Genomic DNA, 15015 nt, shown 5'->3' on the forward strand with positions numbered 1-15015 from the left:
GTTGGCCTGGCTTTTGTGTTTTATTTCCCATGTTTCTTTTTCTGTATGCCACAAGCAGCTCATTGTTGCCGATTCACCCCATTTACATACATGGTTATTGCAGCTACATCTGTTTCTGCTTCTCTAGGAGCAGCCTATATATTCAGCCTTGCATCTTGGCCACCACTGTACTTTTTCCATCAGGCAGAATGTTCTTGTGTTGGCATCGCATGTACCAGCCTGTGTCTCCTACTGGTCCCGCACCCCTCTCAGCGCTTGTGCTGCCAGCTCCGTGTCACAGCTCCCCTTTGAATCCCTGTTAGGAGATTTGGGGGTGGGAGAGGTGATTGGCAGTGCCTGCCCCTTGCTGCCTAGCCTGAAAACCCTGCTAGCAGGCCCTCCCAGGGACACATGAATGAATGTCTTACACAGACACAAAATTAGACGTCATTAAGACTTGAGCCACTGTGACCAAGCGGGAAGAGGGTTTCTGTGTTGCTGAGGTGAAGTAAAAGGTCATTTCTGAAACATTTGTCAGTAGGAGGTCGGACACTTTTCATTCTTTCTGTTCATTTATAGATTCTGGCACAACAGAGAGGAAACAAATTTCTCCATATTTAGCTGATAGCTCCTACCTTCTTCTTTTCAGCAGGAGCTTGTCTTACCTCTCAGCAATAGGTCCAGGATCATTTCTGTGGGTTCTCAGGGTCTGCAGCGTAGGTGTACAGTCTCCGAGAAGAGAGCTATTAGATGTGATGGAAGAGACAGCAAACCTTTTGCAAATGCTAGCCATAGGAGGAAGATGAGCATTTGTGAATTAGCGTCAAAAGGAAAATGGCCTCTAAATTTGTTTCGTCTAAGGGGAAAGAGCATTCTCCTTGTTCTTACATGCCAAAAGAATTAGGGAGAAATCCTGGCTCCAGGATTCTGCAGTCACTGGCAGAATTCACGTTCATGTCTTAATGCCAGGTTTTCCCCTTTAATTAATCTTTCTTCAAAGAGTATCCTCTAAATCCTTTGACATGTACAAATTGCTGTCTGTTCCCATGACCCATTGCTTAAAGTTTGTGGAAGCGAAGCACATTGTTTGAAGGAAGAAACTCTGCTTCAAGAGTAGAGGTTTTAATGTAAGCTTTTACTATCAAGACAGTTTGTGACTTCTCATATATTTGGAAGCATTTACTGGAGAAAGGATAAACACATAATTTGCTGAATAACTCAGTAGCTTGGGGTTGAATGAGGCAAACCATTGCACTTCAAAGACATCAAAGCTTTTTGTGATTGGGATCATTTTAAAACACAGTAGTAGTGTACCATCTTAGATCTTTTTTACACCAGAAGTAAATGAATTTGTTTTCAGTCGCTCTTGGAACAACCCAAAACTTAGATTAAATTAAGAGGATGCAGGTCTAAACAGCATAGGCATAACACCTTGATCCCAGTCAGTTTGAGAGGGTGACACACTGAGTAACTGTACTTTGTCTGGAGTTGCAGGGCAAAGACATGTACCTTATACTGGAAAATGACATGCTGAACCTGATTGACCCCATGGACCGCACAGTTCTTCATTCACAGCCCATTGTGAGCATCAGAGTCTGGGGTGTGGGGCGTGACAACGGCCGGTGAGTCTGCAGTCTCCTTATCCCTCTTGACTTGGTGCTATTTCTGTCTGCTGATATAGAGTATAGATACACCTGGAACAAGATAGGTATGAGACCTATCCATTTGATTGATTAATTGTGTCCCAGGGGCTAGAAGAAGGTGGCCAAATTCTTCTTTTTCTTGCTGGTGTTACTTTTTAAAATCCCTGCTTTTCATAGCATGTCACTTTAATGTGGTTTTGCTAAACCTGTATTGAGCAAGCCTTCAGATTAACTCAGCCAGGTGCATAAAACTGCACATGCAACATTACTTTGTTTCAGATATATATAATATTTTTAATATAAAACCATGTTTGCAAATATGTCTCATAGTATGGGTCTCCTGGCTATGTAAAAGATGCCTTCCTGCTGGTCCAAGTGAAATGCACTACTTACACTCTGACTGTATACATGAGTTTGTACTTTATTGGGATATTTGATTTGATGGAAGAAAAAGCTGGTTTGAGAGAAAAGTAATGGTTTTAAGCCTTTACTATTTCTTAAAGATCTTGATGCAAGAAAATTCCTTAGGGTGTTGCAGAAAACTAAGGTTTGTCCCTGAAACCTGCCTGCCTGTGAGCTGAAGTTCTTCCTTGCTGTTGGGAGCAACCACAAATGCATGCTGAAGACCTGGAGGTGGCCTTTCCTTAGTTTTCCTTCCTGACTGATGGCCTTTTGGTAGCATCCTTGTTTGTCATGTAACATTGCTGTGGGAACAGGGTTGCGAAGGTGTCTTGTTAGAGCAGGACAGCGAGCTGTCTCCCTGTCCTGTTGAGCATTTTGATGTATCAAAAACATTGCCATTCATGTTGAGTTCTAGGATCTTCCCACAGTACCCATCCTGACACATGGGTAGTAAGGATTGAATAATGCTAACAAGCTGTTGCTTTTCAGTTCCATGCATGATTATTGAGATATGTGCAATAGTAGGTTGTTTTGGGGGTTTTTGTCTCTGACTTTTGATGGGAAATGTCATTTTTGGACCTGAAAAATCCCAATAAAAGATTTTCTGTAACTTTTTTTAATTTCCCCCCCCCCCCCCCCCCGGTTTCTGATTATCTCTGGCTATGATTTCCAAAACAAAAGGTGACTCAATTCCATCTTTCTAAATTTCTTACTTTAAATGACTGATGGTTGGGTTTTTCACTTCCATTGGTACGGTTTTTTGAGAGACCTAAAAGAGACAAATCGAGTTTGAAGTGGTGAGAAATAAAAAGGTTTTAACTTCTTATAAATAAACCATTGCAGTGCTTTGTTCATCTCAGAAAATGAATGCATTGCACATTTCCCGTCAAGTCAGATTTTGTAGTAGTTTCCTTTGGTCAGGAAATAAATGGAGCATCATAAGGGGCACCTAAATGTGGTGCAGAGTGAAGGAAGCCAGTTTTGCTTTTTGCTGATTTTTTGAAGTTCTTTTTTTCAATATTTACATTTCTTTGGGAAATAAAATCATTTCATTATGTTGTTTATAAAATAAGATGAGTCACATTTCTCCAGGCTGAGTACCTTGTTCTCCTAAAGACAGAACTTGTTGTAGAAATATCGATGTTGAAAGGGGACATCTAAGAGAAACATGCCTCTTGCAATCATGTGGCACCAAAATGTTCTAAGCTGTTGGTGAAATGTATTTGGGGGTGGGAGGCAATAGCAGACTCTCCTAGATGAACGTAAGCCCCATCAGTAGGACAGGAGCTGGTGGGAAAGGTTGTATGTGCAGGCTGTTCTGCCTGCTCTGACCTATGGATCTGTCATGGTATTCTGCGACATTTACCAAAAGCTATGTACAAGGCACAAGAACTAGCATTTCGGATCCCACTGTTGCCCATTTTCATGCCATGTTTGGAGGACCAAAGATGAATTTCAGTTCTGTTGACACTTCTGCAGAAATTCATGTCTCTACTAAGAAAAAAAAATACTTATGAAATATGTGGGAGAAGTACAGGTCCAAGTTTAAAAAAAACAAACCAACCAACCACACAACAAAAAAAAACCCAAAACAAACCCAGTATTCTCCCTCTTGGTTATAAAAGGTAGAAGCTGCTTCTACTGTTTTCCTGAGATTTCATTTGTGACGCTGACAGTACAGAGAGTGTGGCAGAGCAAATAAACTAATCTTTTCTCATATTTCTACTGTCAAAGAAGCAGTTGGCCTTTCTGAGTTGAAAGTGTCATTTCTTGTTCCTAGAGAGCATGACTTTTCTTGATTGTTTGCTGTAAATAACAGCAAGAAATAGTTTAATGAAGGTTCAGTATATAAACACACAATGAAAACCACCCTTAATTTTTCATCTTCTGCCATAGTAACATTCTTAGCCACTTATTATGGAACTTGGTTTTTTTCATCATAGGAGGTTTGATTTCTGACCTTTCCTATTCTTAGCCATTTGTAAGAATTTTGATAGATGCTTTTACAGAAATTTTGTGTCCAGAATGACTTTCAGGACTGAAGCCCACTCTTTTTGAAGTGTAGCTCGTTTAATGCTTTATTGACCCACTTAAAAAAATTGAGATTGTAAGAAAAGCAGTGTAGCTGTTATTTGTAAGTAAAGTTAGACTACGTGTGATGCTAAATAGCAGAAGATCCAAAAGACAAACAGAAAGAACAAATTTATGACTGAGTAATGAGAGGTACAGTGTGTTTTGGGCGTAGAGGGGTTCAGTACAGGAAGCACGCTTTGAAGGGAAGGGTAGCATAGATGCGATAGGATTTGCTGAAGAAGCAGTAACACACACACAAAAAGCATTTGGTGACAGGAGAATCCAAGCTGAGAAAACCATATTGTTGAGCTGGAAATGGCACTGCATATCTTTTAACGTATACATTATCATGCAGTTCTTGGGCACATCCTGGTAAAATTACACATTGGTCCAGAGATGAAACACATCAGAGCCATCCACTTTTTGCAAAAGCAGCTTGCCATGATTATGAATTTGCCATCATCAGAGAAAAGTGAGGGAATCGCATTGCTGCTTTGGTGGATTAATTGTCCAGGAAATGGATGAAATCCCGGTTTCTGGGATTAAGCTGTTCCAGAAGTTGTTGCACATGAATTTTGTTAATTAGCTACATTTTCTGGTCCAAGAGCCTGTATAATTTATGGGATTTTTTGTGAAAGGCAGTGTTTCAATTTTAAAATATTGTAGAAATTTATATTTTCCTTGATTTTGAGCTATTTGAACCCCATAACGATCTGCAGGTCCTACTTTTCTCTGTGTTTTGCTTGTAGTAATTTATTCAGGTAGATTTTGTTCTGGAAGATGAAGAGGTTTTCTAATGACACCTGACCATATGATTTTTCTAAGCTGTGCCATAATGAAAAGTTGATGAAATACAGAGATCTGCTGATGAAAGTTTAATCTGAGGATGTATCTGCTAACTCACCTGAGGCAGAAATGTCTTCCGGGAAGCTGTAATCGCGCTCTCCGTATCTTCTGCTATTATCCTGATCTCCAGAGTTTCTTTTTTTTAACAGTTGTGTGATAAGCAAAGGCTTCATTGGTGTTTTTTTACTTAAGCTGTATGGTGATTTTGTCTTTCGAGAGGTAGCATCCCTTGTTTTCAATTAATCGGTCAGTAAAGTATGTTTGAGCTTAAGAAAGGCTGGAGCGCCTTCGTAAAATCATGAAGAAAAGCAGGTTCCCACAAATTTATGGTTATGCATGTATATGTGTAGACTCTCAGCTCCTATGTTTGGTCTGTATAGATGGGCATTAAAGGAAAATAAATGTACTGTATCTGTCCAACCTTTTGGCAGACTTGGTTTCTTCGGTAATACCATGTGCTTTTTAAAAGTAAATTCCACTGTACTCTACAATCTTCCTCTACTGCTGTACTGACAACAGAGCTGTGACGATTCATTTAGTATTATTTGTAAATAAGAAAAGTCCTCGCACTCGCTTAAATACTGATTTCAGTATCAGTAGGGTCATTGTCACGTGGACGATATGTGGTATCACAGGCATATCAGGGAATAATTGTCAGTGCTGTGTTTGCTTCTTAACAAGCCACCCGTGACGTGTTTTTTTCTGGGCTTTAAAAGCATGTTGGAAAATATTAGCCTACTGAAGCTATACAAGGGTTGTTCTTTTTACTTGAGAGCTGCAGGACTGTACATTAATCATTCCTCAGGTTGGGTTTTGTCTCTCCTTCTTGACTGCTGGTGCATGCCCTTTGCTTTCTGAGCAGCTTGCTAGCAAGGTCGAGAGAAAAGGTAATGGCCCATCAATTTTGTGAAAGAGTTTCCATTAGCAGATTTCCCTGAATCCTCCTTTATCTTCATTGCTGTTCCACCAATCCAAAGTCTACCTCAACTTTTAAAACCTCTATGGGGCTTCTAATTGCCTGCAAGATCAGTTTTTTCTCTCCTGGTGTCTCCATACAACAGCAGTCTATTCCAGCTGCAAAATTCAGGGGTTAGGTGACCAGGAGGGCTGCAGGTGGGTTCAGGAGACAGCTTTGATGGGACTGAATGTGGAACTAGTTACTGGATGGTGTGGGTATGTGGCATGTTGGGCAAAACACATAGCATGTGTCTTTGTTCATCCACCGGCTTTGTCACCTCATAGTGCGGGTTTTTCTCTACAGTCCATGTGTTTCCCTGGCAGGATGGGGGGGGGGGAGCACAGTTGCTCTTGGTTGTTAAATGACAGAGGGGCAGATTCTCTGGTACTAGGGCTTTCTCATCGTAGGCTCTCTGCCTAGACAGCGTGAAAGCATTCCGCTCCCTCCTCTGCCCTAATAATGCCCGTTTTGTCAGGTGGTGGTGGTGAGGATCTCTGCATCTGCGTGGATGTCCGTTGCCCTGCTGCTCTGAATTGCTGCTGGTTTTCTGCTGCAGTAGGTATTAGGGAATAAAATGAGGCTGGGAATCAAAAAGGGGAGAAGGGCGGAGAGGACCGCTGGATTAAAGAAAGTAGGACACCAAAGATGAGGCTCAAGCTGCCTCAGAAAGGGGGAGCAGCTAAATGAATAGACACCCCAAGTTAGATGGACATAATCCTGTAAGGCTGGAAGAGAAGAAAGTCCCAACAACAAAACAGAAATGACCTGAGCTCTGTTATCTCAGGAGGTGCTAGGGCAGGAGCTGAGAAAACTACTGGGGTGACATGAGTGAGAAAATGGGACAAATCTGTAGAAAATGAGGAGGAAATGGTGTAAAGTGATGGCTGAGATTCTTCAAAATACGGTGAATTAAAAATGGTATCCCATCTTGCTGTTTCAACAGCTAAATAAAAATGGCCTGGTTTGAGGTGTTTAACACCTACGCTGTGCACTATGCTGTGTGCCGCAGGATCTCTGTATATTCGGTATCTTTGAAAATTAGATGTCTAAATACAGATTTAGGAACCTTTCTCTAGACACCTGGAATTGGAAATTTTCACTTGTGCAACAACTGCTGCTGTAGGTTTCATGTTTTCTTTTTAAGTTTTGAGCATGTGTCAAGCTAGGAGGGATAGTGACGTGGCTGGGTGAGAACTGGTTTGTTAGAGGACAGAGAGGGGGTGATGGGGAGGGTGGAAGCTGTGCTGCAGGTCAGGTGCCTGTCTCGGCGCTGCGGTCTGTATTTCCTAGCTGAGACTATGTAGTTACAGATACTGTCTGGCTTGAGCTCCAGTGCATGCCTGTCATATGGACATGAGATTTTAGGAGGGATACCTTTCCTTGATTAGACAATTAAAAGCTAAGATAAGTATCGACAATATATACAAGTTTAGTGTGGTTGGGATATCCCGGTGTATCTGTAATTTATCATTCGTCTTTTCATAAAATATTTTGTGTACAAGTAGCGCAGCATCAGGCTTCAGTGATGTAGTGTGGCTTGTAATAAACTGCATCGTTCAGGGAGGTCTTTCTGGATTGCCTTCCCTTTGAGGCGATGATTGAATGTGCTCTGAGATGGAGTCTTTCTCTGATTCTGTGAGAGAAGCTTATCAAGCTGTACAAGATAATGAATAATAAACTTTCTCTTCTGCATTAGAGACATGGTCAAGAGAAGCAGAAAATAAATTAAAACTGAGATGGTGTTTGCACCTGCTCTTCTGAAAAGATAACACCCTTCAAAGAAGGTGTAATTCCAGCTGAACTCTTCAAATTCTGAGACTCCATTAATCAATATTGCCTATTCCCCTTGGTCCCTGTAACCTTGGAATAGGGACAAAACATACAGTGATGAATCATGTAAATGGGGCATAGGTGAGGGATTACACTGAAGGAAGAGGATTTTACAGGCTTTCCTGATCCGTATTCTTAGCTGGTTTGGGGTTTTTTGGGTAATCTTTTGCTTTCTCCTCTTCCCTAAGCCAACTGCGAATGAATATCCTTTTCTGTATGTTTTGGTAGCATTTTCCCTTCTCGCTAAGAAATGGTTTAGGTGATTATTTATAAAAACTTTCCATTTATATAAGGCTTGACGTTACTGTTTGCAAGTGCAGCGCATTCTAGGAGGGGGTAGTGAAACAGTACAGCTGTGACGGGAAATCTAGTCAAGCTTACAGAATGAATGTGTTTTCAAGCAAATATAGTTAAGTGGGTGCAAAAAGCGGTACATGTGGATTCTTACTTTGATTAATGAAACTGGTTTATTTTAGGTTCAGGATTTAACATGAGAGACATGCTAGACTGAAGACGTGTTGAAATAGGCCCATATTAACTTGAAATAAGCACCCACAGTTTTGCACCCACGAATGGTTTTGTATCAGTAGTGGCTTCAACTGTGTTAGGGTAACATTGCTGTGTCCTTTCTGCCTGGTGCCACTAATGAGATCAAAAATGATTACTTGTGACAGTGAGGAATTTTTCTGTGTTACAGATGAGGCTTGTGAGCAGCTCAGGTACTTACAAATGGTGGATTCACTCTTTGATAGCAGCTGAGAAAAAAGGATACGCTTAGGGAGAATTTTGGCCATGGAGCTATAGATACTTGGTAATCTTCGAAAAGCTTGAATGCAGAAACAGCACTTGAGAAGCATAGTACCAGTAGATTAGCACGAGCGCAGAGCAACTCACAGAGCAAGGGAATTGGGACAAACACAGAAAAGGAGAATTGTAAGGATTTATGTGGGAAGGAAAACAGGACAGGAACAGAGAAGCCTGTGAAGGAGAGTTCAGGGTAGTGCTGAGGCATTTGCTTGTAAAGAAGTGGGTAAAGTGACAGGAGGCTTCCCTTCTTGTTAGGAAAAACAACCCAACAACCATTTAAAATGTGTCACTTGTTCTGCTAGTGGCTTGAGCATGACAATGAGTGTTTAGTCACCTTTAACACAATTCTGTTGAAATATTTTATTGTAGAGTGTCTTTACTATTATATATTGTTCTTCAGAAAATAATGGAAAATACTGCATATAATTTCATTTGGGAATTGTATCTAGTTTTTCTTCTGGGAGGCAGGCTTTTTCAATAGCATTTGGAATTGTTCAGCTGTAAAACTTCCAGTTAAGACAAGTGATATGTCTAAACCTGGACTACAAATAACCACTGTGATGTAATCAGGTTGTCTCGATTAATAAAAAAAGATAGCATATTGACTGAATCCCTGGCTTAAAGTCTTTATACAAATTTGTGCTAGAAAATCTCTGCATGTTCGCTATGATTCTAGCTGTGAAACGCTTTAGAATACAGCCGGGGTGATCACTGAACCTAAGTGACTATTGCATAAGTCCCTTGAGAATAGCTTGAGCCACCTGTGAAAGTGTCTGTGGCCCAGAAGAGCTATTGACTGCCAGCTTGGGGTGGCAATCTGATGCTTTCTTCTATTATTCTTTTAACTGTATGTTAATCAAGCAGATAACGATATCCAGGCTGGATTCCAATAGTTAAATGCTGCTTTAACTCCTTGGCAGTGCAGTGATGCAAGTGATGCAAAAAGCAGCTGTTCTCTGGCTTCCTAGCTGTGGACAGAAAACATCTCGCAGGCTGTCTGCAGCCCTCCTTGTTTTCAACACCCAGTTAGAAGCTTTGGTCTTAAGTGATGATCAAAGGTGGTTTAAACTTACTTACTTTGCCTGGTCATGCACTTGGGTGCGTACACAGTCTGTTACTTCCTGTTAACAGAAGCTATGCTAACCAAAAATTTATCCTCCTTCCCAAACCAGAGTCGATTGAAGGCACCTGCCTTTCTTTCACGCCTTCATCTTCAGCAGCACTAAAGTTAAACGCTTAGTAACACATTACTCAGATTATGTGTCAGCAGCAGGGACTGGGTATAGAGGAAGCCACCTATGGACTAAATTTTCACAACAGAATTAGTCTTTGACAGCCTTATGAAAGCTGTCAAATAATATCAATTCAGTAACACTTTTCTTAAAAAAAAACCCACACCACAAAAAACTTTACTGTGTTCTTGCATTCTCAAGACCTAGTCTAGTCTAAGATCTCTATAGCAGATGAGAGAATACCAAATTAGTCCACTAGTGATTTCACTTTGCTAGTCTAATGTATATTGAAGCTGTGCAGTTAATAGTAAGGTAGGCATACAAAAAAACTTTCTCAGGAGATAAGCCACAGGTTGCATAGACCACTGAAGAAGAAAGCAGTGTTTTAAGAAAAATTGTGTTAAGAATACTTAGAAGCACCGTGCTGGCCGAGATGTTCGGTACCAGCTCTTTGTTACCTTGATTATAGTGTGTTTCTATGAGCAGTAATAGAGTTTTCTGTCATGTGGTGGCTTACTTGAAAAGGTCAGCCTTCTCTAAGGCATGTATTTACTACGCTTACTGTTTTCTATTGTAGGCAAAAATCTGACTTCCTAAAAATTGTTACTGTATCAGGAAAATAATTTCTGAAAAAGTAATTCAGAGGAGAAAATTTACTGTGCAGTGGAAAGAGTTTCATTCAGTTATCTGTGTTACACTGCTTAATGAAATGTGGGACATCTACAGCTTTCAAATACAGCAAATTAAAAAAGAGAAGTACAGAAAATGACCTGTCTAGCTCTGCTTCCTGTCCAAACTGTTTATGCCTGTACTGTACTGGTGGATTAGAGAGAAGCAGGATGCTTCTGTATATGCCTTTACTGTGTAAATATTTATATCCACCTACATAAGTACACTTTCCATGTTTGCATTGGTGTTACACTCCTGATATCAAGGGAACTCATGACTTTTCTACGTGTTTGTAGACCATTTAAGGTCTTCTGGAATTTGGTGTGCTATAGTAAAATAAGGTCCAAATTTTGTCCTGTGTCTCTTAAGAACAGTCACAAACTTGACCAAACTGCACTAGTATAATAATTTGGAATGTGCCTCTCAAATATAAGAGGATGCTCTTGCTATCAACTTACCACTTCAATTATTAAATATCACATCTGCCTCGGGATGCTTTGTTAATGTGTGCTACTAGCTGATTGTAATTCAAATATTTATATGTGGTACATCTTGATGTAAATCATAACATACACTGTCTTATCCCAGGCATGTATTTAGAAAGCATTTTCACTTTAGGTTTTTAATTCTGAGAATGGTATGTTGGCCTCTCGTGACATGGGCTCCCCCAGGGAAAAAGGTTTTGTCAGTGGTATTCGGCACGATTTGCCCTCTGGCAATGGAGGTAGATCACCTACTAAAGTCTCTTTGATACATCCAGATTGATTAGCAGAAACTTGAACACTAATTTGAGCAAGCTAAAAGATTTTTTTCCTAACAGATAATTAAAGTATCTTAAACATTTAGGTGTTTTTTGACTGACTGACTTGTTTTGGTATTTAGAAACTGTTACATGAACATCTGTTTTTTTGAGAAGAAAATTGTGCTTAATGACATTGAAAAAAATCTGTACGCGTTATATCTCTTGTGGTGATGGTCTGGTTCACATAAATGCTGTTCATCTTAATGCCATAAAAATAATTTCAATTTATAATTTGAATGATGCATTAAACATGACACTCAATTGTCTCTAGAATGTCAATATTTTACTGCTTGAAGTTCCCATCTCCCCACCTTGATTAATTTGAAAGCTAGCTTGTTGTACGCTTGTGGGCTCCCTGAGTCTGACCAAATTCCCCTTAAAATTGATGGGAAGTTTTTTATTAACTTCAGTATGAGTTGGTTTAGTGTATAACTTACAGATGTGGAAAACCAGGATACTGTTCAGCAAAATCGGTGTAATACCTCTGGGAGTGCCAGGATGGTGTAAATACTATTTCTCTAGCAGGACTGGGGGTTCTTGTAGAAGAACAAAATAGCAGGTGGAAAAGTAAGGAGCCTGCTATGAATCTTAGAAGATGAAAGTATGAATAAAGTATGAAAGAGTTTGAGGTCTGCAAGGTCAGGCAAGGTGGCTGGCCTTAGTATTTGACCAGGTATTCTGGTGATCTTACGTTTAACATCAGTGAAGTAAGTGAATCTTTCTACTTCAGACAAGAACAAGAAAGCCAGCTTGCCTGTGTTCAGGGATACCTGTTATTGACATGTGGCAGTGTTTGGGATGATGCTGTATTTGTCAAGAAAATCCAGAAAGAGGAACTGTGGACTACTCACAGGAAAGCTTTTCAGCAGCTCAGACTGGAAGGGACCACCTGGATCCTTATGGCCTGTCCTCTGCAATTGCAGACAATCTCATAGCAGTTAAGGTCCTTCTTTTGGTAGGGTGATCACAGGTGTGGTTCAGTTTGCTAAGGTCGTATTGAATTGCTTTTGCTCTGTAGTTGTGTATCACCAGTCTTTCTTCATTGATTAAGTAGTATAAACTTTACGTGTGTATCTCCAACAATGTAGATACATGTTTAAAATAAAAAGCACCCGCACCCACAAGAAAACAGATGCACTGTGATTTATTTATTTGTTTGTTTGTTTATTTTTCTTTTTAGGGGGATACTTGTGTATTTTATTAGGAAAATTGTTTTTCATCTCTGCTTTTGCTCAGCTGCCATCAGGAACATAATGATTAGACAAAGCAAACTGAGCAATTGCTCTTGCCCTCTATTAATTTATGAAGTACATATGTGGCTTCAAGGGCCTTAGTTTAAAAACCAAACAAAGCTCTTCTGAAATACTGCCAACCCAGGCATTCATAAATGGTATATTAATTTTGTCACTTTTGAGCCTTTAGGATTCAAGGTAGTATTTCAAACTTTTTTCATCCATCCGTCGATGCTGGGTACTTGTTTTCTGGTGTGTATGGAGATTCTCATATACCTGCCTGAATCCAGGATTTACACTTTTATGAAATATTCCCTCACTCGTCCCTCACCTTCTCCTCTCTCTTTTTGAAAATAATACAGAATTTCAGATAAGTTAGAAGGTTTGGCACTGCTGTTGCTGCTTATAATTTGTGAGGAAAGTAGATGATCAAAACGATGGGAGGTTTTAAGCTTCTAGGTTGTCAAAGATTGAACAAAATTTTGTTGTACTCTTGAGTTTTGCTAAAAGGACTAATTTTTTGTTTCCTGGAAGTGTCAAAATATTTTGCTTCACAATAGGATGGATGCCTCAGATTAGCGAAAGGCAGGGCAAGCTTGGGAAATGCTGTTTCTCCTCTTGTAGGGCAGAAGTGGACCTTGTGAGTGCTGCAGGTGCAGAGGCTGAGGTGCAAACCTGCTTCTGCTTTTATCTCAGGGGTAGGACTACAAGGCTACAGGTCTGCAAGTGTGAGCCAGCAGCTGCTAGGGGTAATCACCTCTCTCGTTAACTGCAAAAATACACTCTTGGCCTCACAACATGAATTTGTTGCTCTAATATGATTTTCCTTTGTTCAAACTGAAATAAACTGCAACCTGAATCCAGGTTCCTTTCTTATAAAGTTACTTGCTTTTTTCCTCAACATTTTTTGTATGTAAACCCCTTGGATCCAGTCCTTGCACACACTCAGGGTGAGTATGAAGATCTCAGTGGCTGATAATGGTTTTGTTTCTTTAGTCCAGACACTTGGTATTTTGCTCTGAGGTAAAGAGCTTCTGGATTTCATTTACTGGGTTGCCCTGCTGTTCACCGGCAGTTTAACCAGAAAATTGGGCACATGATCACTGCCAAGTGTGTGGAGATGTCCTGGATTCTTTGTGGTGCTAAATACCCACTCCCTGATGATGAGCTTGGCTGGACGTGGTCCCCAGTGAGGGACACAGGCTGCGGGGACACAGCCCAGCTGGGGACCCATGAGAGGGCAGCACCTGATTGCAGGGAGAGGCTGGAGCAACACCTGTTGCATTTATACACCAGGCATGCCCCCAAAGACTCCTGTGGGCTTGAATTTGGCACTTTTGGCAGCGCAGGAGTTGAATTTGTCAGGTCTTTGTGAGCTTAGAGCTCTCCTGGGGCAGTTTTCACCTTGCCAGGGAAGGCAGGCTGCTTGTGACATTTCTGTCAGTGTAAATTTGACCCATTACCTGCTGCAAGTGCACTTCTTTTGCACCCTGTAGGTGAACTGCAATACAGAGATCCCTCTGGGCTAGTGATTTGGCTGCAAGCTCACGGCACTGACTCGGTGGAGTGTTTGTGCTGGAAATTTTTTCACGTGTTTTATGGTAGCAGTTGTTGCTGGGGAGAGCCTGTCAGCCAAACACGGCAGCCAGTGCCAAGTGCTGCAACTTCCATGACAGGTCTCAATAGTTAGGCTATTAATGATTGTTCTTTAAGACACGGAATTGTGAAAGAAGACTTATGTGTCAATTTCACCTTTCATTTTCAGAATACATATATTTGGCCAAGTAAATGCGAAGGAATCAGAAGTCAGACACCACCAGCCCCCAAAGCCTATACCTAAAATTTTAAATTCGTGTTTGAATTCACATTTTTGGGTGAGATGGAGGATTGGTAAAGCTAAGTTCTGCCAGAACAACTGCCACAAGGAACAGCTGTAGTTACTAAGCAAATTGGTGCACATACAACGGGAAGTTGTATTGGGCCCAAATTGTTTTCCAGTTTCAGACACCGCTGGCCAGCCAAGCATTGGGAGATTTCCTTGTTGCTGGTGGCAGAAGTAAGTCTGTTTCCCTCTTCAGACACAGCAACTAGAAGCAACAAATTTAGAGGGGCAGAGAGTGTTGAGGCAAGGGAAAGGGAAGCTGAAATTCTTTTGACACCAGGGCAAGTTATTTCTCAACAACGGAGCCAGCGTGTTTGTACCTAGCCATGCCATTACTGGAAGGTGTATAGACAGTATGACACCTGACATGGACCAAAATATCAAAACTAACACAGGACTAGAATTTACTCCCAGTTTGTTTACTGGATAGCCAGCTAAAAACTCAAAGACTGGGACGTAGTTTGAATTATACTTATTTTTACAGTTACCAAAGTTCTGCTGAATCTCTTTTCTTGTGCTGAAGAGAGGCTCAGGGAAGAGTGATTCTCTCCAACAAACTGTTCCAGCATATTAAAAAGGCAAAGTCTGGCTTCTCTCCTTAGAAGCCTTTTAAGTTGGAGTCTGGCATTGTTCTCATGAGTGCTGTTGTTTGGCCAGCTG

The 15015-nt window shown here is 40.7% G+C and overlaps 1 protein-coding gene across 12 annotated transcripts in view; it reads left to right on the forward strand.

Moving 5' to 3' along the window:
* The window catches only part of APBB2 (amyloid beta precursor protein binding family B member 2), a 189705-nt gene that overhangs the window by 144901 nt on the left and 29789 nt on the right, over window positions 1–15015 (forward strand). For all 12 annotated transcript variants that reach the window (XM_037384246.1, XM_037384274.1, XM_037384255.1 and 9 more), the window contains one exon: window positions 1474–1601. In XM_037384246.1, the coding sequence (XP_037240143.1) occupies window positions 1474–1601 (128 nt within the window). The remainder of the gene's footprint in view (window positions 1–1473; window positions 1602–15015) is intronic.

This window comes from Falco rusticolus, chromosome 1 (genome assembly GCF_015220075.1).
Source record: "Falco rusticolus isolate bFalRus1 chromosome 1, bFalRus1.pri, whole genome shotgun sequence".
Lineage (NCBI taxonomy): Eukaryota > Metazoa > Chordata > Aves > Falconiformes > Falconidae > Falco > Falco rusticolus.